At 61.4% G+C, this 22,028-nt stretch overlaps 2 protein-coding genes across 2 annotated transcripts; both read left to right on the top strand.

The window, feature by feature from the left end:
* The first annotated feature begins 341 nt into the window (after positions 1-341).
* ANKRD35 (ankyrin repeat domain 35) lies at positions 342-5,587 on the top strand. The gene is made up of 13 exons (XM_088537345.1): positions 342-380; positions 1,367-1,497; positions 1,601-1,689; positions 1,767-1,831; positions 2,550-2,607; positions 2,672-2,742; positions 2,817-2,923; positions 3,049-3,203; positions 3,698-3,963; positions 4,076-4,141; positions 5,077-5,166; positions 5,350-5,415; positions 5,525-5,587. The coding sequence occupies exons 1-13, from the start codon at positions 342-344 to the stop codon at positions 5,585-5,587; spliced, it is 1,266 nt and encodes a 421-aa protein (XP_088393471.1).
* Positions 5,588-6,560: 973 nt separating this feature from the next.
* On the top strand, positions 6,561-21,721 carry PIAS3 (protein inhibitor of activated STAT 3). The gene is given in 15 exon segments (XM_088537344.1): positions 6,561-6,584; positions 8,832-9,147; positions 12,605-12,689; positions 13,395-13,445; positions 15,092-15,182; positions 16,596-16,647; positions 16,650-16,729; positions 16,915-17,020; positions 17,300-17,373; positions 17,514-17,674; positions 18,104-18,240; positions 18,669-18,840; positions 19,575-19,705; positions 20,741-20,778; positions 21,515-21,721. Coding segments are annotated over 15 exon segments (1,725 nt in total).
* The last annotated feature ends 307 nt before the right edge of the window (positions 21,722-22,028 follow it).

The raw sequence follows: 22,028 nt of genomic DNA, 5'->3' as shown, positions 1-22,028 counted from the left end.
TCGACCACGCGCCCTGGGAGCAGCCCCGGCGGTTCCCCATCGGCGCTTCTGGCATGAGCTGAGCGGCTCCATTCCCGGGAAGCCGCACGGATGAACCGGAGCTCCCGCGGCCGGCGGGAAGGGGGGCCGGGAGGAGGCCGGAGCCGGCGGAGGGGAGGCTCGCGGGGGCCGAGGCCGCGGGGGCAGGCGCTGCCGGGCGCTCCGCGGCGCTGCCCGCGGCGCAGGCGGCTCCTTCCCCGGCCGGGACAAGTCGGGACTTGGTGGCCGCGGAGCGCGGGGCGGCGCCGAGCACCCAGCGCCACCCGCACGGGCGCCGCGGGCCCCGCGCCGGAGCCGCCGGCATGAGGAGGATGTTCTCGTGCTCCCGCACGGCGCCTGCGGTGAGTCCCCCGCCAGGACCCCGGCCCTGGCCCCCATGGGACCGCAGGTCGCTCCGGTGCTGGGACAAGCCCCCCTGGCACCGGGATGCTGCGTCCCAGGCCCCATGGAGCAGCCGGGTCGGGGACACGCTCCGGCTTCCTCCCCTGCCGCTTTCCCGGCTGTGCCGGGGGCTGATCCGGACTTGCTCCCATCTCCGGGAATGCCCTGAGCCGCCACGGGTCCCCGCGCCATAGGGGTGTCCCCATGCCGTAGGGGGGGTCCCCGTGCCATGGTGGTGTCCCTGTGCCATAGGGGGGTCCCTGCGCCATAGGGGGTGTCTCCATATCATGGGGTGTCCCTGTGCCATAGGAGGTGTCCCCATGTCATGGGATGTCCCCACGTCATGGGGGGTCCCTGTGCCATAGGAGTGTCCCCATGTCATGGGATGTCCCCACACCATGGGGGATGTCTCCATATCATGAGAGTGTCCCCATGCCATGGGGGGGTCCCCGCGCCTTAGGGGGTGTCTCCATATCATGGGGTGTCCCTGTGCCATAGGCTTGTCCCCATGCCATGGGGGGTCTCTGTGCCATAGGGGGGTCCCTGCGCCTTAGGGAGTGTCTCCATATCATGGGATATTCCTGTGCCATAGGAGGTGCCCCTATGTCATGGGATGTCCCCATGCCATGGGGGGGTGTCTCCATATCATGAGGGTGTCCCCATGCCATGGGGGGGGTCCCCGTGCTGTAGAGGGTCCCTGTGCCATAGAAGGTGTCCCCATGTCATGGGATGTCACTGTGCCATGGGGGGGTCCCCATGCCATAGAAAGTCCCTGTGCCATAGGAGGTGTCCCCATGTCATGAGAGTGTCCCCGTGCCATGGGGGCTCCCTGTGCCATAGGGGTGTCCCCATGCCATGAGGGGTGTCCCCGTTGTCCCCCCGGGTGCCCGGAGCGGACGGGTGCCGCCGTCTCCGCAGCGCTGGGACCCCGCGGGTGTCCCCGCAGGTGCAGAGCTGGACCAAGCGGGACCAGCAGCTCCTGGCCGCCGTGGAGCGGGGGGACGTGGCGCGCGTGGCCGCGCTGGCCGCGCGCAGGGCCGCCCGGCCCGCCAAGCTCAACGGCGCCGGCCGCTCCGCGTACGTGAGCGCCCGCTCCGGCGGGACCGGGACGGGGCCGGGGTGCCAGTGGGGACGGGTGGCAGCCGCTGTCACCCCCCTGTGCCGGCCGCTGTCCCCCCAGGTTTCACGTGGCCGCCTCCAAGGGGCTCACGGCCTGTCTGACGCTGCTGCTGGCGCGCGGGGTCCCCGTGGACGAGAGGGACGAGGACGGTACGAGGGGCGGGCGCGGGGGGCCCGGTGGCCGCGGCTGCCCCGGGCCGGCCCGGTGATGCTGCCCCTGGGGACAGGCAGCACCGCTCTGCACTTGGCCACCATCGCCTGCCAGCCCCAGTGCGTCAAGGTCCTGCTGCAGGTGGGTGTCCCAACCGGGGGGCACGGGAATAGGCGCAGGATGGGGACATGGAAGGGCATGGGGACAGGGATGGGATGGGGACATGGAAGGGCATGGGGACAGGGATGGAGATGGGACATGGGGACAGGGATGGGAAGGGCATGTGGAAGGGCATGGGGACAGGAACAATGATGGGATGGGGATAGAGATGGGGACAGGGATGGGAATGGGATGAGCACATGGAAGGGCACACGGACTGGGATGGGGACATGGAAGGGCATAGGGACAGAGGCAGGGATGGGGATGTGATGGGGATGGGATGGGAATATGGAAGGGCATGCGGACAGGGATGGGATGGGGACGTGGAAGGGCATGGGGACAGGGACAAGGATGGGGACAGGGATGGGGACATGGAAGGGCATGGGGACAGGGATGGGATGGGGATGTGGAAGGGCATGGGGGGGGACAGGGATGGGAATGGGATGGGGACATGGAAGAGGATGTGGACGGGGATGTGGATGGAGATGGGGACAGAGATGCGGATAGATGGGGAAAGGGAGGCAGACAGGGAAGGGCATGGGGACAAGGGTGGGATGGGAACACGGAGGAGGACGGGGCTGGGCCCGTGGGGACAGCGACGCAGGCAGAGCCGGACCCGGCGCCAGGGCAGCCCCAGGAGAAGGGGCTCGAGCAGGGGGGGCAGGACGCCGGGGCCCTTCTCCGTGCGCTCCCCCCACAGTACGGAGCCAGCGAGAGCCTCGAGGACCGGCAGGGCCGGACCCCCCTGCACTTGGCCGGTGAGCGGCGGCGCGGGGGGGACAGGGTGACACCGGGGCCCGCGGTGACCCCCGTCCCCCGCAGCCTCGTCGGGCTGCGCGTCCAGCGTCCTGCTCCTCTGCGACCACCGGGCCCGGCTGGACGCGGCCGACGGGGTGAGAGGGGGACAGCGAGGGGACCGCGCGGGGCAGGGGGTGACACGGGGCTGAGCGTCCCCTGTCCCTCCCAGAAGGGACAGACGCCCCTGATGATGGCCGCGAGGGGCGACCACGCTGCCATCTGCGCCCTGCTGCTGCGCAGAGGGGCCGACCCCGAGGTCACCGATGGGGACATGAGGTGACCGGCGTCCTCGGGGGTGGCCCCGCGTCCCTCGAGCCATTGCACCTTGCAAAGAGGCCCCGGCGTCACCGCCGGGCAGGGCGAAGGGGTGGCCGCGTGCCAGCGCGTCCCCGTGTCCCCAGGACGGCGCTGATGGTGGCCTGCGAGAGCGGCAGCGCCGAGGCCGCCCGGGCGCTGCTGGGCCACGGGGCGGCCGCGACGGCCCGCGACCGCTGGGGACGCGACGCCCGGCACCGCGCGCGGAGGGGCCCCAGCGCCGAGATCCGGAGGCTGCTGTGCGGGGACGGGGATGGGGATGAGGATGGGGAGGAAGAAGAAGAGGTGAAGAAGGAGGAGGAGGAGGAAGAGGAGAAAGAGAAGAAGGAGGAGGAAGAGGAGAAAGAGAAGGAGGAGGAGGAAGGAGAGGAGAAGGAGGAGGAGGAAGGAGAGGAGAAGGAGGAGAAGGAGGAGGAGGAAGGAGAGGAGAAGGAGGAGGACGAGGAGGAAGAGGAAAAGGAGGAAGAAGAGGTGAAGGAGAAGGAAGAGGAGGAAGAGGAGAAGAAGGAGGAAGGAGAGGAGAAGAAGGACAAGGAGGAGGAGGAGAAGGAGGAAGAAGAGGTGAAGAAGGAGGAGGAAGTGGAGAAGGAGGAGGAGAAGGGGGAAGAAGAAAAGGAGGAGGAAGAGGAGCATCATCAGGGCAAGCCGGAGCTCTGCAACCACCTGGAAAACCCACTGGGAGCCCTGGGAGAGCAGCAGGAGCCCCCCGGCAGCGTCCCGGCCGCGCCGGAGCAGGTGAATCCGTGCGGAGCGCGGAGCCGCGGGCAGGCGGTGCAGGAGCTCGGGAGAGCACCGGGAAGCTGCTGGCCCAGCTGGCCCGGCTGGGCCGGGAGCGCGAGCGGCTGGGCCGGGAGCTGCGCGGGCTGCGGGAGCGGGACGCCGACACGGCCGCCGCGGAGGCGCCGGCACGGCGGGATGCGGCCGGCGGCTCCGCGAGCCACGAGCTGCTCCGCAAGCTGGACGGGCTGCTGAGGAGCCAGCGCGAGGCCCTGCGGCTCCTGGCGCAGCTGGACGGCGAGGAGGAGGAGGAGGAGGAGGAGGATGGGGCCGGGGGCCGCGGCCGGCCGGGAGCTTCCGGAGCCACCGGAGCCCGAGGCTGCGCGGTGGGAGCAGGAGCTGCGGGCGCTGGAGCGGCGCGTGCGGGAGCTCAGCGGGGCCTGCCGGGACCACGAGGGCACGGTGAGCGCCTGAGTCCCGTCCCCATCCCCATCCCCTTCCCAACATCTTCCCCTTCCCACCACCATCTCCTTCCTATCCCCATCCCCTTCCCATCATCTTCCCCTTCCCACCGCCATCTCCTTCCTATCCCCATCCCCTTCCCACCACCATCCCCTTCCCACCACCATCTCCTTCCCACCACCATCCCCTTCCCACCACCATCTCCTTCCCACCACCATCTCCTTCCTATCCCCATCCCCTTCCTATCCCCATCCCCTTCCCATCATCTTCCCCTTCCCACCGCCATCTCCTTCCTACCCTCATCCCCTTCCCCTTCCCACCACCACCTTTGTCCTATCCCCATCTCCAACCCCTTCCCATCATCTTCCCCTTCCCACTGCCGCCTCCTTCGTATTCCCATCCCCTTCCCATCACCTTCCCCTTCCCACTACTGCCTGCATCCTCTATCCCTATCCCCTTCCCACTGCCGCCTCCTTCCTATCCCCATCCCCTTCCCATCACCTTCCCCTTCCCATCACCACCTCCTTCCTATCTCTGTCACCTTCCCGTCATCACCATCCCCTTTCCATCATCTTCCCCTTCCCATCACTGGTCCCTTCCGATCATCATCCTCTTTCCATCCCCATCCTCATCACCATCCCTTCCATTCCCATCATCGTTCCCTTCCCAACACCACCCCCTTCCCAGCCTCACCCCCTTCCACCCTCATCCCTTTCCCATCCACATTCCCTGCCCATCCTTGGCCTCTCTTTGGAAAACCAACTCCATCTTTGGAAATGACCAGGATAGGGGACAACATCCCTTGCACACACGGATCCCAAAGCGCCTGTTTCCCAGCCCACTGGGAGGGCTGGGACAACGCGGGGCCGGGTGCTGGAAGCGAGGGGGAATCCGGTCCCGTTTTCCCTCCCACCAGCTCCTGATTTTTCCGGCAGATCCAGAGGCTCCTGGCGCAGACGGAGCAGCTCTCGGTGGAGGTGCTGGCGCTGCGGAGCGAGCGCGCCCGGCTGCGCCTGCGCCTGCAGGTGGGTGCCCGGCGCTCCCGCTCCGGCATCGCTCCCGTGTCCCTCCCTCCGGCATCGCTCCTGTGTCCCCCGCTCCGGCATCACTCCGGTGTCCCCCCCATCGCTCCGGTGTCCCCCCCATCGCTCCGGTGTCCCCTGCTCCGGCATCGCTCCGGCTCCACTTCCCACCTCCTTCCGCGCCAGGTGCAGCACAAAACCCACCGCGACGTCGTCGCCGTCTACCGGACCCACCTGCTCCAGGCGGCCCAGGTAGGAACTGGCGCGCAAAGCCCGGATTTGGGCCAAAATACTGCAAAAAGAAGGGTTTTTATCCATACACACACATATATATCCGTATATTTTTCTCTCTTTTTGGCAGGGCTTCATGGACGAGGCGGTGCACGCGGTGCTGCTGCAGATCCTGCGCACGGGGCAGGCCTGACGCCCGGCCGATGGCCGCCCCCGTGTCCCCCCCCGGCTATTAAATGGGGAAGCGCCCGCGTGTGCCGCCTTCCTGGGAACGGGAACGGGAGCCGGGGCGGCGCTGGCCCCGGGACTAGGCAGCTGGCTAGTTAGGGCTGGTCAGTCTCCGGGCAGGACTAGTTAGTGGTGCCCATCAGCCGCCGGCCCCAGGAGGGGGTAGTTAGTGGTAGCAGTGACTGCCCAGGCAGGACTAGTTAGGGGGACCCGTAAGGGCAGGACTAGTCAAGGGGGCGATCACCCCTCCCCAGCGCAGGGCTCGTTAACGGCGACGCCCAGGGCCGGGACCGCCGTGCGGCCGCCGCGGAGCGCGGAGCTGCGCGAGGCCCCCAGCCCGCTCCGGAGCGCGGAGCTCCGCGACGCCCCCTGCCCGCCCCGGAGCGGAGCGCGGAGCTCCGCGACGCCCCCGGCCCGGCCCGCCGCGGAGCTCCGCGATGCCCCCTGCCCGCCCCGCCGCAGCGCGGAGCTGTGCAAGGCCCCCGTCCCACCCGCTGCAGAGCGCGGAGCTCCGTGACACCCCCGGCCCACCCCAGAGCGCGGAGCTCCGTGACGCCCCCGGCCCGCCCCGCCCGGCCGCGGAGCGCGGAGCTCCGTGACGCCCCCGGCCCGCCCCGGCCCGCCCCGCCGCGGAGCTCCGTGACGCCCCCGGCCCGCCCCGCCGGAGCGCGGAGCTGTGCGGGGCCCCCGTCCTACCCGCTGCAGAGCGCGGAGCTCCGTGACGCCCCCGCCCCGCCCCGGAGCTCCGTGACGCCCCCGGCCCAGCCCGCCGGAGCGCGGAGCTGCGCGTCGTTCGCCCCGCCGCGGAGCTCCGCGAGGCCCCCTGCTCGCCCCGCCGCGGAGCGCGGAGCTCCGCGAGGCCCCCGGCCCGCCCCGCTGCGGCCGTCGCGGGGCGCGGAGCTGCGCGACGCTCCCCGGCGCGGCTGCCATGTCCCAAGATGGCGGAGGCGGCGGAGCTGAAGGTGCCGCGGGGCGGTGCGGGGCCTTGGGGGCTGTGGGGCAAGAACCGGGGGGCTGCGGGGCAGGACTGGGGCCACGGGCACGGCCGGGGGCCCGTGGGGCAGCGCAGGGCCCGGCTGGGGGGCAGCACCTGGGGCCGCGATCCCCGAAGCGGGTCGGGGCCGGGCCCGGCGCCGCCGCGGCGGGTCCCTCCGTCCCGTGGGAAACGGGAGGGATCGGGGGGGTCCTTGGGGGCCCGGGGCGCTTCCCAGGAGGGAAGCGGGAACCCGGGAGGAAGCGGCACCGGGAGCAGCGCCCGGAGGCCACGGGGGACGCTCTGGGGCTCTCGGCGCTTCCCGCCGGGCTGGGATATGGAATAAACCAGGCCGGAACGGGCTGGGAGTCCTGCGCTGGGAATAGCGACACGTTCGGGATCCGGCAGCCCGCGGGAACGCGGATCCCTGGAGCTCCCGTTCACCTGCGGATCCCCCCGGCCGCGGCCCGTTCCGAGTGTCGCTCCCGCTTTTCCGCCCCGGTTTTGCTCCCTCTCCGACAGCTCCGCGCGGTGCCGGCGGGAGCCCCGCGGAGGGTCAAAACGTTGGCGGTTCTTGCGGAAAAAACGGATCCAATAGTCAGAGCTGGGAGAGGCGGCACAGGGCAGAGCCCCAGAAATGCCGTTTTTTGCCCCGTTTCCGCGTCCCAATGGGCTGTCAGTGCCAGGACGACGGCGGCTCCCGGCTCCGGGGGACGGATGGGGACGGGATCCCGGCCGGACGCCGATGCCGAGCGGGCGAAGTCGCGCAGGGAGGGCGAAGCGGGTGACGTTTTCCATGGCGTTTTCCATAGCATTTTCCATGGTGTCCCGGAGGGCAGCGGCTGGTGTCCCTGCGTTCTCCGGGGTCGGAGCTGGGATCCTCAATGGTCTCCTGGGCTTTTCCCAGCCTTTCCTTTGAGCCCGGCATTCTCAAACGTCCCTCCGGTCTGTTCCTACCTGGAGCTCCCTCCCGGCAAGGGAATTCCCTCATCCATCTCCCTGAACCAAGCCAGGATTGAAGCTTTTCCCTCCGTGTCCCATGGGAAGAGCAGGATGAGCTGGAAACGGAGCAGTTTCTCCTATAAATCCCGCGCTTGGCTTAAACACCATCCCATCCCAACCCCGTGTCACCGACACGCGTGTGTTTCCTAGAACCATGGAATCATGGAATGGTTGATATTCCGGCTCTGTTTCCACGTTTCTTCCATTGGCCTTCCTGGCATAGCAAAATCCAGCCTCCCCCTCCGCCAAAACTGCTGTTTTGGCCCCGATTCCGCTCTTGGATCAGGGGGATTCGGATGCCCAAAGGATGCCGAGCGGTGCCGACCCGCGGCGCGAATCCAGGCTGAGCCCGGGAAATTCCACATTTTGTGGCATTCGGCAGCGTCTCCCGCACCGGATCCGCGCCGGGAGAACGGAGCGGGATGGGAAGGGGGCAGCGGCTCCGCGTGGCCATTTCGGGTCCTTGGTTGGTTTGGGGGCGGAAACGGCCTCGTCCTCCGTCTCCTTTCCCAAGTGGGATTGAGCGTTGGGAAGAATCCGCCTGATACGGATGCGCACGTGTACGTATAGACACACATATGTGCACGGCAGCATCACTCATCCTGGCGTATCCGTGTGAAAAGGTGATTCCGGAGCCGTATCAAGATTCCAGGGAATGGTGCGTTTTGTGGCCAAATCAACCCCAAAATGATGGTTTTTGTGGCAAAAACCTGGAGAGGCCGAGGTTGGAGCTGAGTTCCTGGGTCTGCCCTTCCTGCGCTTCCTCCTGGGAAGCGGGAATGCTTCTCCCATCTCCTGCTCTTCGGGCACCTTTCCAAGGCGGCCGTGCGGGATCGGCGGGTCACGTTGGAGGGGCCGGCTCATCCGGAGTGGCCGTAATTAATGATAATTCATTAATTGCAGCCCCTCTGGGTGCCCCTGCGGCGTGCGCTCGGGTTGGGGGTCGGATGCGCTTCCATGGAGAAACCATGGGGCAAAAACGGCCATTCCCGAGTGATAACTTGGAGTTAAAGCATCAAAGCGATGGACAGAAACCTACGTGGTTGGATCACGGCCGCTCCGGAGAGGCCTTAAAGTGAATGTTGGGAATTCCCTGGGAAATACACAGGATTTGGTTGGAATGGAAACGGATGTTAAGTGACATCCGCTGTGTGACAGGAAGGGGGTTTAACGCCAGCAGGGTTAAACCAGGCCTAACTATCTGCTGCTAACGGGGCCGCGTTCTCTCTTGCAGCGCATGGTGAGCAGCTTTAGGGTGTCGGAGCTGCAGGTGCTGCTGGGCTTCGCGGGGCGCAACAAGAGCGGGCGCAAACAGGAGCTGCTCTGCAAGGCGCTGCAGCTGCTGCGCGCGGGCGGCAGCGCGGCCGTGCACACCAAGGTGCGGGAGCTCTACGGGCGCCGCATCCCGCGCAGGATCCTCACGCCCTCCGACTTCGCCCCGGCGCCCGCGCGGCCCGAGGGCGACGCGGCGCCCGTGCGGCCCGACGTCAAGATGAAGCGGCTGCCGTTCTACGACGTCTACGACGAGCTCATCAAGCCCACCACGCTAGGTATGAACCGTGGGATCACGGAATGGTTGGGGTTGGAAGGGAGCTCTAGGGACCATCCAGTGCAGCCCCCTGCACACGCAGGGTCACCTAGAGCACGTGGCACAGGGCTGCGGCCAAGCGGGTTTGAAGATCTCCAGAGAAGGAGACTCCACAACCTCTCTGGGCAGCCTGTTCCAGGGCTCTGGCACCCTCACTGGGAAGGGATTTTTCCTTCAGTTCCTGGGGAACTTTTGGTGCTTCCGTTTGGGGCCGTTTCCTCTCGTTGTGTCGGTGGCCACCAGTGCAAAGAGGCCGCCCCATCCTCCTCACGGCCTCCCTTGAGGTACTTCTAGACACTGCTCAGGTCCCCTCTCAGCCTTCTCTTCTCCAGCTGAACAGGCCCAGCTCCCTCAGCCTCTCCTCACAGGGCAGATGTTCCAGGCCCCTCCTCATCCTCGGAGCCCTGCGCTGGCCTCTCTCCAGCAGCTCCACATCCCTCTTGTCCTGTGGAGCCCAGAACTGGACACAATCCTGCAGATGTGGCCTCAGCAGGGCTGAGCAGAGGGGCAGGATCCCCTCCCTGGACCTGCTGCAGACGCTCTCCTTAACGCAGCCCAGGATCCCATTGGCCTTCCTGGCCACGAGGGCACCTGCTGCCCCGTGGTCACCTTGTCACCCACCATGACACCCAGGTCTTTCTCTGCAGAGCTGCTCTCCAGAAGGTCAGTCCCAGCCTGTCCTGGTGCCTGGGGTTATTCCTCCCCAGCTGCAGGACCCTGCACTTGGCCTTGTTGAATTCCATGAGGTTTCCATTCCATGGACCAGTTGTCCAGGTCCCTCTGGGGTATCCGCTGCTCCTCCCGGTTTCGTATCATCAAAACGGGCAAAAAGCATCAGGGCGGCACCGCGGCCGTCCGGACGCTCCCGAACGCCCTCCGGAGCGGCACGGACACGCGGGGCTCCGCTCCCAGATCCGCTTTACGGCTCTGCACATTCCCGAGGCCGGCAGGAGCCAAAGCAGGAGCCGGTGCCGGCGGCCGCTCTTGCCTGCGCTGTCAGAAACGGGAGCTCTGAGCCGCTTTTCCACATCTATTTGCATGGAAAAGGGCATTTCCCTCCGCTGCCACCTTTCCACTTTGTGTTAAGTGTCTTCTGAGTATCAAATTCGGGTTATTTACCTGGCAAGAAGCATTTTGGGAACCTGGAGCTTTCTTTTCAGAGCCCAGATTGACAAGTTTTCCCTATTCAGTATATGGTGCTAATCCAGCACGAGCGAAAACCTGGTTAAATTGGCAGGGATTCCTTTTTGGAACAAATTAGCAAATGCCAGGAGTGTTAATTGTGAACACAGGTTTGTTATTTTTGCAAATAATCGATGGCAGCAGCTCTCGGTGCCTCTTAAAATCTCCCTGGCACCTTTAAGTCGATTCTGCCTTAAATATTAACGAAAACTAGAGTCATAAAATCCTCGGATGCATGGGATGAATGAGCTGTTTTGTGTGTGCCAGTCCTGCTCACGGGTTGCAAGGGGAGGAATTCCCATCTCCGTTGAGGAGGCAGCTCCAATCCGGGCAGCTCCCAAGCGAGAGCGGAAAAGGGGGACGGAGAAAGGGAGAACCCACCATCCCAGGGAGTTTGGTGCCCTTTTGCATTTGCTGCTCTTCCCATTTCATTCCCATTCCCATTTGCTGCTTGCAGGTTAGTGGAGCCTCCGCGGGGCCCTGACTTAGTGCAGGGAATCGGCAGGACGTTGCAGCCGGATGGGAATGGCAGGAGAAGGAAGAATTCGGAGCGAAGAAGCATCCAGAATAGCCCCGTGTGGTACCAGCCCAGAGCAGCCCTGTCCTGGCTGTGTTTTCACTTTAGCTGGAGCCTTTCTGGCTTCTTCAGGTCACATCCACCCATCTTTTGTCTCTTAAATGGTTTTAGTTGGGCTTGGGGCTGTTTTTCTTCCACGTAAACACAATAACGTTTGCTAACGTGGAGATAATACGTCAGCAGCGGAACCAAAACCCGCTGAATTTTTAAATTGTGGCTGCGTGTTCTTAGGCTTGGCCTTGTGAAATGTCCTGGACAACCTGTGGTTAAGCCTCTTCCCTGAAATGGGATACTCATTTTGTAGCAGAAATCCTTTTTTTTGGTGCCAAAGTCTCTGTCTCTTGATAAACTCCCTTCCTTAAACGCTGGTGCTTGAACTGGAAACCTTTTTTATGTAACGTACTTGAGGATCACAGATTTTTGTGTTTTATTTTTGGCTCCTGTGGGCTGCAGCTCTCCCTATTCTCCCTTCAGCTCTGCGAGCGTCGCCTCCTGTTTTTCCTTTTTTTTTCCACATTTTAATTATTTGTGACAATTTGGTTACAGTTTCAGGCGTCCAGAAGGCTGGCTGCGGCATCATGAAAGTGCCAGATAAAAATACATGGAAAGGGAAAATGAAGGCAGGATGCGGCGGCGGTGATAGAGGCAGTGGATTAATGAGGATGTCTCCAGCTGCGTTAACGAAGATCCGCGGAGGAGCTTCTGTTTCCCTCCCAATTAGGAGCTTCTGTTTCCCTCCCAATTAGGGGCTGCCCATTCCAAAACGGAGGAAGTTGTTCCCTGTCACCTGCATTTGGAACCAGTGACCAAAGGGAAGGATAGATATTGGATATTCCCGTTGGGATGTTTGGCTTTGCGCAAGGCTCAGCGAGCCCGGAGCCGGCGCGAATCCCCCCCAATTTCTCCGGCTCCTTCTGCAGTTGCTGCCGGACGCGCGGGGATCCGACGGGTCATCCCGAGGAAAATTCCGCTCCCGCAGGCCCCGCATTCCCCACATTCCTCGTGCGCAGGAGGCGGGATGCAGCCCCCTCGCCCTGCTCCGGAATCCGCGTGTTGCGGATCCAACGCATCCAAGGAGGCGGCTTAGGGAAAGAGGGGGAATCCCGGCACTGCTGGCCCGTTTTCCCATATGCCTTGTCCCATGCTCCCGTTAGCTCCCACCAGGAATCCCTGCTTCCCCGCGACGAGGTTACTGCTTGGCTCTTTATTCCCAATGGAATGCACAGCCCTGTTTCTCCCCGAATTAGCTGTGGCTCCATCGTGTGCCTGGGAAGGGGGTGACGCCACCGATGATCATTCCTATAAATTCCTGATTCCTGTAAATTCCCAGCGCATCCTGTGGCCTCGGGCGCTCCCTTAGCTCCGCGTCCCGTCTCCGGCTCTCCTCGAGCTGGGTCGTCCACCCTGTTGCTCTCCGTGTTATTCAGGGGGTGGTTCGGTCACCGGAGAGCAGGGGGGCGAGATCCCAGAATTCCGTATTCCGCTCTGCACGAGGAACGTGGTACTTCCCGTGCCTGTAAAACGACGGAAACCGCAAACGTCTCCCTCTGGGGCCACCCTGGAGGACTCGGAACCTCGGGAACGCCGAGCCCGGCTCCCGGTGCCGGCGGCGCGGCCGGGGCCGCCGCGATGCCGACATTCCCCTCCGCTCTCTCCGCAGCGCCCGCGCACGGGCAGCGCTTCGACGAGGCCCTGTTCACCTTCGCGCTCACCCCGCAGCAAGTGCAGCAGATCCTGGCGTCCCGGTAAGCGGAGCCGCTTTTCATCATGGAATCATGGAATGGTTGAGGTTGGAAGGGAGCTCTAGGGATCATCCAGTGCAGCCCCCTGCACACGCAGGGTCACCTAGAGCATGTGGCACAGGGCTGCGGCCAAGCGGGTTTGAAGATCTCCAGAGAAGGAGACTCCACAACCTCTCTGGGCAGCCTGTTCCAGGGCTCTGGCACCCTCACTGGGAAGGGATTTTTCCTGAAGTTCCTGGGGAACTTTTGGTGCTTCCGTTTGGGGCCGTTTCCTCTAGTTGTGTCGGTGGCCACCAGTGCAAAGAGGCCGCCCCATCCTCCTCACGGCCTCCCTTGAGGTACTTCTAGACACTGCTCAGGTCCCCTCTCAGCCTTCTCTTCTCCAGCTGAACAGGCCCAGCTCCCTCAGCCTCTCCTCACAGGGCAGATGTTCCAGGCCCCTCCTCATCCTCGGAGCCCTGCGCTGGCCTCTCTCCAGCAGCTCCACATCCCTCTTGTCCTGTGGAGCCCAGAACTGGACACAATCCTGCAGATGTGGCCTCAGCAGGGCTGAGCAGAGGGGCAGGATCCCCTCCCTGGACCTACTGGAGATGCTTTTATCCACATATATCCAGCATACACCGCCAGCAATGACATTTAGTGCTGTTGGAGCTGTAATTTCCCTGGTTAGCCCTGGCAGCAGCCTTAAAACCCTCTTTTCTGTTGCAGAGATATCCTGCCTGGTGCCAAATGCGATTCCAGCATCCAGGTCCAGCTAAGGTAAGATCCGTGGCTACGTGTTTTTGGGGATGCGTTAAGGACTTTTCTCTCAGCTCGAGCATTGTGAATCCTGCTCGGAGCGTTCGATCCGAAGCTGCACGTTAAAGAGCTTGGAAGAATCCGTGGCATTCGCTGCCGCGTTGGGAACAGCGGCGCCTCCGGAGAGGGATGCGGTTCCGTGCTCCATGGGGCCCTTGGCTAGCGCAGGTCATGGCACGTCTGGGTACAGTTTATGCAGCTCTAACTTCTTTCCCATTTCAAATATTTACCTTTTCGCAGAGTCATTGCAAAAGGCAGAGTAAGAGGCAAAAATACCTTAACTTCAATGTGCACCTTTTTTAATGCGCACCTAATTCCTGCTTGCAAAAATGCCAGAGCTGTTGGAGAACGTTGGCTTGACTAGAAAATACTTGGAAGTGCTTCCCAGTTTATCCTGGCAGCAGCCTCCCACCCTGCTGAACAGGGACTGAGGGGACCCTTGCCCAGCATTCAACTCCTGGCCCAGTTTAAATATCCTAAATTTTATTATCAGGGTTTTGAGCTTGGCCAAGAGGCAGAGAATCATTGCTCTACTCCTAGAAGAAACACTTTGTCCGTAATGAGGAGTTTAGGGCTTTAGCTGCACGATCGGGAATGCTGAAGATCTGGAATTTGAACCCAAAGGTGTTTGATGTAGTTCAGAAGAGATCGTGTTGGTTTTCGGATTCCCTATTAATTTCTGTTCCGTGGCAATGTCTCTTTATTTGAGGCTTTGCAGCCGCAGTTTCCCTGCTGTGTCCATCTGTCCCGCTCCTGCGTGCGGAGCTGGTGGGAAGGGAATCAGGAGATGGGATTCTTGGAAGTGTCTTTCCTGCAATGCAGGAAACTGCGTTTGGGAAGGGCCCGTTTTGGTGTGCACCTCCCGTGCTAGGGTTAGGACGTTGAAGAAGCAGCAGGTTGACAAAATAGCCCACAAAATAGTGCTAGAAGGTCACACGTGTCTGCTGGGATGTCCGTGCAGCTGCAGAAACAACCTGGATTCACAAAGGTGAGCGCCAGAGCCCAAAATGATGGGATCAATTCCCACCCGGCCCTGATGCTGATTTGCTGCAGCGTCTTCCCGTGCGAGAAAGGGAAGAGGAATCCCCATCCCAATCCAACATCCCTCTGTTGTGTTTGGCAAGCAGAGAGAGCTCAGGAAACAGTCCCATGAGGTTTATTTATCTGGAACGTCGCTGGGATGCTGCTGTGTCCGTGCGCGGAGCCGTCCCCCCGGCACAGCAGCCTCCCTTGAGGATAAAACGGGGCAAAACGGGGCAAAATGGGGCAAAACGGACGGGCTGGCTAAAGGGCATCGGGGCTTGAGGCCGAGGCCACCGCGCTGCCACCTCTGCAGGTGGCAGATGAGCCCTGGAAGCGCCGCCGAGCTGCGACGAGTCCGTCCTGGTGCAAGATTTACTCTGGAGCCAACGTGTTTTTAATCCCCCGGGTGCTTGTAAACTGTGTAGGGGACTTAAATGCAGGGAATTCCTTCCCTCTGGGGCATTTTGGGGTGAAGCAGCACCTGAACCGCTCCATTCCACTTGGAAAATGTTTCTGTCTCCTCAAAGGGAATTCTGGCCACCCTCTGCCATCGCTCACTGCAGTTTCTCCCTCTTGCTCTGTAGGTTCTGCTTGTGTGAAACCAGCTGTCCCCAAAAAGATTACTTCCCTCCTAATTTATTTGTCAAGGTCAACGGAAAACTCTGTCCCCTGCCCGTGAGTAAATCCTGTTTCTTGTTCATATGTTGTAATCTAAACTCTGCCTTTGGATGCAGCGACGGCTCCCAATAAGTTTAGCAGGGATGTATTTTCCAGAGATTAAGACCCGCCTTGAAGAAATGCTCTTGTTAGCGTGAAAAACTGATTTCATGTTCCAGGCTTGTGGATTGGGGATGAAAGCTGCTCTTTGACTTGCTTAAATAGGGGAACATGCAAACTTTTGACCTGGCTTCCAACCAGCAGAATCCCGCTGCGTTTTTGGCACGTCTCTGCTTCCAAGAAGCTTGATAATAAAAAAAATGCAGCGTAAAATCGAAGATTAGTGGAATAATGGCACTACCTCGAGTTTATTGTATTACAGGAGGACCTAGATGCTGCAGTCAAGGTTGGGATCCTTTGTGCTGGGTAATGCCTCAAAATATAATAAGGAATAGTTCTTCCCTACAGAGTTTGCCTCCTAGGAGCTGGCGCGCTTGCCCGGTGTCACTGTCACATCTAGGGAACCTGGTGGTCCCACACATGTCCCCACACGGTGGCTTCGCCCCGGGGCAGCTCTGCCCTCATTGCTCCCTTCATATTATTAGAGATGTGCATTCCTCTTTTGCCTCAAATGTTCTGCTCCCCCCGCTTGTTTTTATTTATTTTAGGGGCAATTAGGAGCCTGCTAAAAGGAGCAAGTTCATTTCTGCCGCGCGGGGTGGAGAGGGGGAAGTCACTGTAAGGCTGCGAGATGCTCCGCGGCAAAAGGATTTCCCCTCGCCGAGATAAGGGCTGTTTTTGCAACCACTTGGATGAGTCATTTGTGGCTCTGCGCATTAAACCAGCTCAGCAGGAACCCTTTTCTTTATTTATTTTTGCTCGGCTTCTGTTTAAAAGCAAGAGTTGGCCCGTGGGGGCAGAGCCTCAGGTTCATCATCCGAGGGTGATGAACCGACCTTGCTAAAAGGCAAGAGCGAGAAATCGCTCCAAATTACAGAAAAAGCAAGTTCTCGTGGGCTGGATAATGGGGTCGGTTTCCGAATGGGGCTGGAAAGAAGTAGGATGAGATCCATGGGAGCTTTGGCTTGGGATGTGGTTTTTCAGCCCTGCTGCCCTGGCTGGGGTTTGGATTTTAGCGCGGTGGTTTTTGTGCACGACGTGTGCCGTGCTGGCAGCCCTGGGCTTGCAGGGGGGATAAGCTGGAGATGGGATTCCAGGGATGTTAGAGGGAACCTTGACTCTTCATTCCCTGGGGAATTATCTGAGTTTTTCAAGTAATTCCTCCCAGTTCCCTTCAAGGCTCTAGGATATGACAGGAAACGCTTTGAGGTCCAACGTGCCGTGAAAAGCCTGGCTTTATAGATGATCCCACAGGGCCTCGTCCCTCGGAGGGGATTTATTTCATGTCAGGGGATCTTCCTCTCTTTGCAGGGTTATCTCCCACCCACAAAAAACGGCGCGGAGCCGAAGCGACCGAGCCGGCCGTCAACATCACCCCCTTGGTGCGGCTGTCAGCGACCGTCCCCAACACCATCGTTGTCAACTGGTCCCCGGAGTTCGGCAGGGTGAGTTGGGAAGGCTCCACTGTGTCCTCCAAATCTCTGGCTCCTGCTGCTCCTTAGTGAGGAGCTGTTTGCAGCCTCCAGGGTTGGCATTATTTCCCCAGCAGCATCAAGCTGGGCAAGGCAGGAGGTTCCTGTCCCCTTCTAATGTGTCTCAGTGCTGAGCAGTGTCACCTTCTTCCCAACAGAGCTACTCCCTGTCAGTTTACCTGGTGAAGCAGCTCACGGCGGTGACGCTGCTGCAGAAGCTCAGAGCCAAGGGCATCCGGAACCCGGACCATTCCCGAGCCCTCAGTAAGTATCCGTGGAAAACACGCGAGCTTCTTGCAAGCCCCGACACACGGGAAAGCGATTGGAGGGGAAAGCCTGAAAAAGGGCTTGTTTTCACAGCGATGCATTTGAACAAAGCTGGAAAGCAATGTATATGTGGATAGTACCCACTGTGATAGGCAATACTCGTCTGTAATTAGGATAATGAGTGTCATGATGCAAACTGTAAATGATATCGGTACACGTTTGTGCATGGGAGAAAAGGAACATGGTAACGAGAGAGCTTTTCTGCTCCTCTTTCAGTCAAAGAAAAGCTGACTGCTGATCCTGACAGTGAGATCGCCACGACGAGCTTACGAGTTTCCCTCATGTGTCCAGTAGGTTTCTGCATTTTTCCCACATTTGGGTTATGCCCAGAGGGCTGGATGGGGAAGCAAAGGGAATAAACATGATCCCTGGCTGCACTTTGTGCCGGGCTACACAGAACTGAGTGTGTTTCTTCTTCCCTGTCTCTCAGCTGGGAAAGATGAGGCTGATCGTGCCCTGCCGAGCCATCACGTGCACCCACCTCCAGTGCTTTGATGCAGCCCTCTATCTTCAGATGAATGAGAAGAAACCCAAGTGGACTTGTCCTGTGTGCGATAAGAAGGCCCCCTATAACAAGCTGATAATTGATGGGTGAGCTGAGGCTCTGTGTGCATTCTTTAACCTGGTTAATGGTTTGCTTTTAAGGCTAATCCTCTAATGCTAGCATATATAGATGAGTTACAGCCTCGACTAACTTAAAATCTGATTTTTTTGCATTCCCTAAACTGCTTTGATGCTGATTTGGAGACATTTTCCCTAAAGAACAAGCAGCCTTTGTCAAAATGTTGGCTTCCCCCCTGGCAGTCCGCAGGGGCTGCAGTGAGGGAACCTGCTTGCTGGGGTTTGACTACATACGTCGAAGGGGCCACCATAAAGCTGGGCTTTCAGGGGATCCTGGCACGGGCTGCATCTTGGAACTGTAATTCTCTGTACCCTGCTAACCCATCCCCGTGGCTTTGCGGCATTTCTGCCTCCGTGCAGTGTTTTCTCTCCCTAGCTGCTTCTCTCTGCCCCTGGCAGGTTGTTCATGGAGATCCTGAACTCCTGCACGGACTGCGACGAGATCCAGTTCATGGAAGACGGCTCGTGGTGCCCCATGAAGCCCAAGAAGGAGAAGCAGGAGGTGTGCCAGACATCCGCGTTCAGTGGGATCGAGGGTATGGGAGTGAGAGTCACCAAGTCTTCTTTGGGATGTCTGGTTTTGCCAAAGCAACTTTTACGGAGAGGCCTTGGAGTGTTTTAGGTCCCACCTGGGAGCCGTTATTCGGGATCACACCCCAATACCAGGAGCATGGCAGGCGCTTGGCAGATTGCTGGGCACACTCTGGGAAGAAAACCAGAAAAACGCAGGTTCTGTAGAAACTGCAGCCTTAATTCTAGGTGGGCCACTGAACTGGAGCCCTGTTTTAGCGTGGGCTCCGGATGGTGCCTCCGTTCTGGGGCTGGGTTTGCTGCGAGCTGCCTGCGAGGCCGTGCGGGCCGTGCGTCCCGGGCCGTACCGGGCCATACCAGGCCAGGTGGGTTGTGCTGTTCTGCCCGTGCCCGTCCTGGCCACGTGCAGCGTGTCGCTCGCTCTCCTTTGCAGCCGGCTCCCTTTGCCCTGGGAGCTCCGAGGGCAGGAGCTGCTCGGAGGGCAGGAGGAAAGTGGAGGTCATTGATCTCACCCTGGACAGCTCGTCGGACGAGGAGGAGCCGCTGGCCAAGAAGCAGTGTCCGGTGTCCAGCGCGGCCGCACCGGCTGCCACCGGGCCCAAGGGGTAAGAGCTCAGCCCCCCCGGCCTCCCATTCCTTTCCTCCCTTCTTTCCCTTCTCTTTCCTCCCTTCTTTTCCTTTCCCTTCCCTCCCTGCTTTTCCTTTCCCTTCCCTCCCTGCTTTTCCTTTCCCTTCCCTCCCTGCTTTTCCTTTCCCTTCCCTCCCTGCTTTTCCCTTCCCCTCTCCTCCCTTCTCTCCCTTCCCCTCTCCTCCCTTCTCTCCCTTCCCCTCTCCTCCCTGCTCTCCCTTTCCCTCTCCTCCCTTCTCTCCCTTTCCCTCTCCTCCCTTCTCTCCCTTTCCCTTCCCTCCCTTCTCTCCCTTTCCCTCCCCTCCCTCCTCTCCTTTTCCCTCTCCTCCCTGCTCTCCCTTCCCCTCTCCTCCCTTCTCTCCCTTCCCCTCTCCTCCCTTCTCTCCCTTTCCCTCTCCTCCCTTCTCTCCCTTTCCCTCTCCTCCCTTCTCTCCCTTTCCCTTCCCTCCCTTCTCTCCCTTTCCCTCCCCTCCCTCCTCTCCTTTTCCCTCTCCTCCCTGCTCTCCCTTCCCCTCTCCTCCCTTCTCTCCCTTCCCCTCTCCTCCCTTCTCTCCCTTTCCCTCTCCTCCCTTCTCTCCCTTCCCCTCTCCTCCCTTCTCTCCCTTCCCCTCTCCTCCCTTCTCTCCCTTCCCCTCTCCTCCCTTCTCTCCCTTTCCTCCCTCCACAACCAGAGGGGTTTTAGGAGCTCCCCGGCTCTCTGTTCCATTCCAGGGTGCTGACTATTGCCCACGGCTCCTCTGTGCTCCAGAGCCCTCCCCTGGCAGCTCTCCGCAGCGACTATCTCTCCACCCTGCCCATTCCCGACTACCGCCCGTCGTTCCAGGTGTCCTCAGAGCTCCAAGGTAACCGGCGCCTCTGGCACCGCTTCCCGGTGGACCCGGTTGTACCAGTTTACCAGACTAAGACGTTAGCTGCACCGAGTGTGTGCACCGAGCTGCAAGGCCTCAGCTCCGCTCGCCCTGAGCAGAGCAAGCGCCTCTGAACAGCAGAATCCACTGGCCCCACATGGGAGTAGGAAGAAACTGGAGTTTCCTCTAGCTCCCTATTCCCGGGAGCGCAGGGGAGCTCTCGGCTGGCAGGATAACTCGCAGTGTGGCTGCAGAGCACGGGCACGGGCAGGCAGGAGGAGGCTGGAGGAGGTTTGTGTGTCCCGGAGCCCCCGAGGACACAAAGTTGTGCCAGGTGTCGCAGGGGACACAAGTGCAGCCACAGGGAGCCCTCCCTGCACGGGGAGCAGGGCTGGGAATGGCCATTCCCTGTGTGTGCTCTGCCCATCCCTCTTGCCTGGCTCCGCAGCCGCAGTCATGGAGTTTCCTTGTGAGGACCCAATGGGATCCTGGGCTGCATTAAGGAGAGCGTCTGCAGCAGGTCCAGGGAGGGGATCCTGCCCCTCTGCTCAGCCCTGCTGAGGCCACATCTGCAGGATTGTGTCCAGTTCTGGGCTCCACAGGACAAGAGGGATGTGGAGCCGCAGCCCTGTGCCACGTGCTCTAGGTGTCCCTGCGTGTGCAGGGGGCTGCACTGGATGATCCCTAGAGGTCCCTTCCAACCTTCAGCATTCCATGATTCCATGATTCTATGTGGCGCTGTCACCAGCTGCCTCAGAACTGTCCCTCTTGCTGGAAGCTGCTGCTTGTCCACGGGTCCTCTCCGTCTCCAGGCAGAGGGCAAAGCCTCAACCCGTGCGGTTCACGCGAGGCCACGTGCTGAAACGGGGCCGGAGTTTCTGCTGGAGCTGGAGTCGACCAGATCGTGGTACCTGGTGCTGGGAAGCAGCCCGGATCCATCTGCTTGACTCCGTTAGCCCAGCTCGGTTCCCCTTCCTGCCAGAAGTTACCAGCCAGAGATTTATTTTTTTCCCCTTTTTATTTTTCTAGGTCTGGATTTGTTTTCCTTCCTTCAAAGTGAAAACCAGGTAAGTTTGGGGGTTTCATTTTGGCTTTTTGCTTCTCTCAGACAAACCTGTGGCCTGGCACATACATCCTCCCTTCGTTCAGCCAGCCTTCCTCCTCTTCCATCCTCTTCCTCTACCAGCACTGCTGTAGGGTGGTGCTGGGGGTGCCAGCTCCGTGATCCCGCTGGCATCGCCCGGCACCCCGGCGAGGTGGGAAGTGTCTGCAGGAATCCCGGCCTCTCGCCCCTCTTCCCAGCACCCCTTTTCCTTCACAGCGTTCTCTCTCTTACATCTTTCCCGTTGCAAATTTGGGATGAGCCAGGGCTCGGAGGTGGAAAAGCTCCGTTTCCGTGAGGCCGAATCTGCACGGCCGGACGCAGCGCCGGGCGGCGGATCCGCACGCGCCGGGGCGGTCGCTGTAGGCTGCTCCTTCCTCCTCTGTGCTGGGCTCTTTGCTGCTGCTGCCGCCGCTTCTCCGGGGCGATTCCCGCTTCCCAAGCCCGGTGCCGGGCCGAGCTCCTGGGGCAATTCCCGCTTCCCAAGCCCGGTGTCGGCCCGAGCTCCCGGCGGGTGTTGCCGGTTCGAGGCCGGTCTTGGTGAACGGCTACACGAATGCAGGGAGCGCTGAGCTCTGCCAACGGCTCCTGTCCCCCCGGATGCTCTTCCCGAGGGATCTGGCACCTCCGTGCGGCCCCGTGCGCCCTTCCGCAGGGGCCGGCGCCGGCCGCTCAGCCGAGGCCTTTCCTTTGCTCAGCAGCGCTACGGCCCGTCCGTGATCACCTCCCTGGATGAGCAGGACTCGCTCGGCCGCTTCCTGCCGTTCCGGGGCGCCTCCGGGCACCTCCTGGGCCTCTCCCCGCTGGCCTCGGCGCTGGCGGCGCCGCTGGGAGCCCGCGCGGGCACCGCGGCGGCCCCGGCGCTGCGCGACGGCCACGGCGGCGCCGACGTCATCTCCCTGGACTGAGCGCGCGGCGGCGGCGCCGGGACGGGCGCACCGGGACAGGCCCCGCGGGGACGTCGCGGCCCCGGAGCCTCCGGACGAACCCCCCGGCCGCGGTGCTGCCGCTTGGAGACGGCGCCGCGGGATTCGCAGCGGACGGGGCCAAATCCAGCTCCAATCCCAGAGCCCGAGGCCCCAACGGGTCCGCACGGATGAAGTGGGATGAGCCGGGGCCCCGCTGTGCCCGGGCAGGCGGACGCTGCCGGCGCCCTGTCCCCTCCTGTCCCCAGTGCCACTGGCCTCGTGGCCGCCTCGCTCATAACTACGATGT

This window comes from Tinamus guttatus, unplaced genomic scaffold, assembly GCF_059628265.1.
Source record: "Tinamus guttatus ecotype Peru unplaced genomic scaffold, ASM5962826v1 Tinamus_guttatus_pri_ptg000744l, whole genome shotgun sequence".
NCBI lineage: Eukaryota > Metazoa > Chordata > Aves > Tinamiformes > Tinamidae > Tinamus > Tinamus guttatus.
This window is presented reverse-complemented; position numbering and strand designations above follow the sequence as displayed.

What these genes read in the sequence shown, in the direction of transcription:
- ANKRD35 (XM_088537345.1), top strand. Translation starts at nt 342, where the DNA reads ATGAGGAGGATGTTCTCGTGCTCCCGCACGGCGCCTGCG. An exon ending in GGCTGGACGCGGCCGACGGG is followed by an intron (nt 2,743 to 2,816) that starts GTGAGAGGGGGA and finishes TGTCCCTCCCAG; the next exon opens with AAGGGACAGACGCCCCTGAT. An exon ending in CGAGATCCGGAGGCTGCTGT is followed by an intron (nt 3,204 to 3,697) that starts GCGGGGACGGGG and finishes GCGCCGGAGCAG; the next exon opens with GTGAATCCGTGCGGAGCGCG.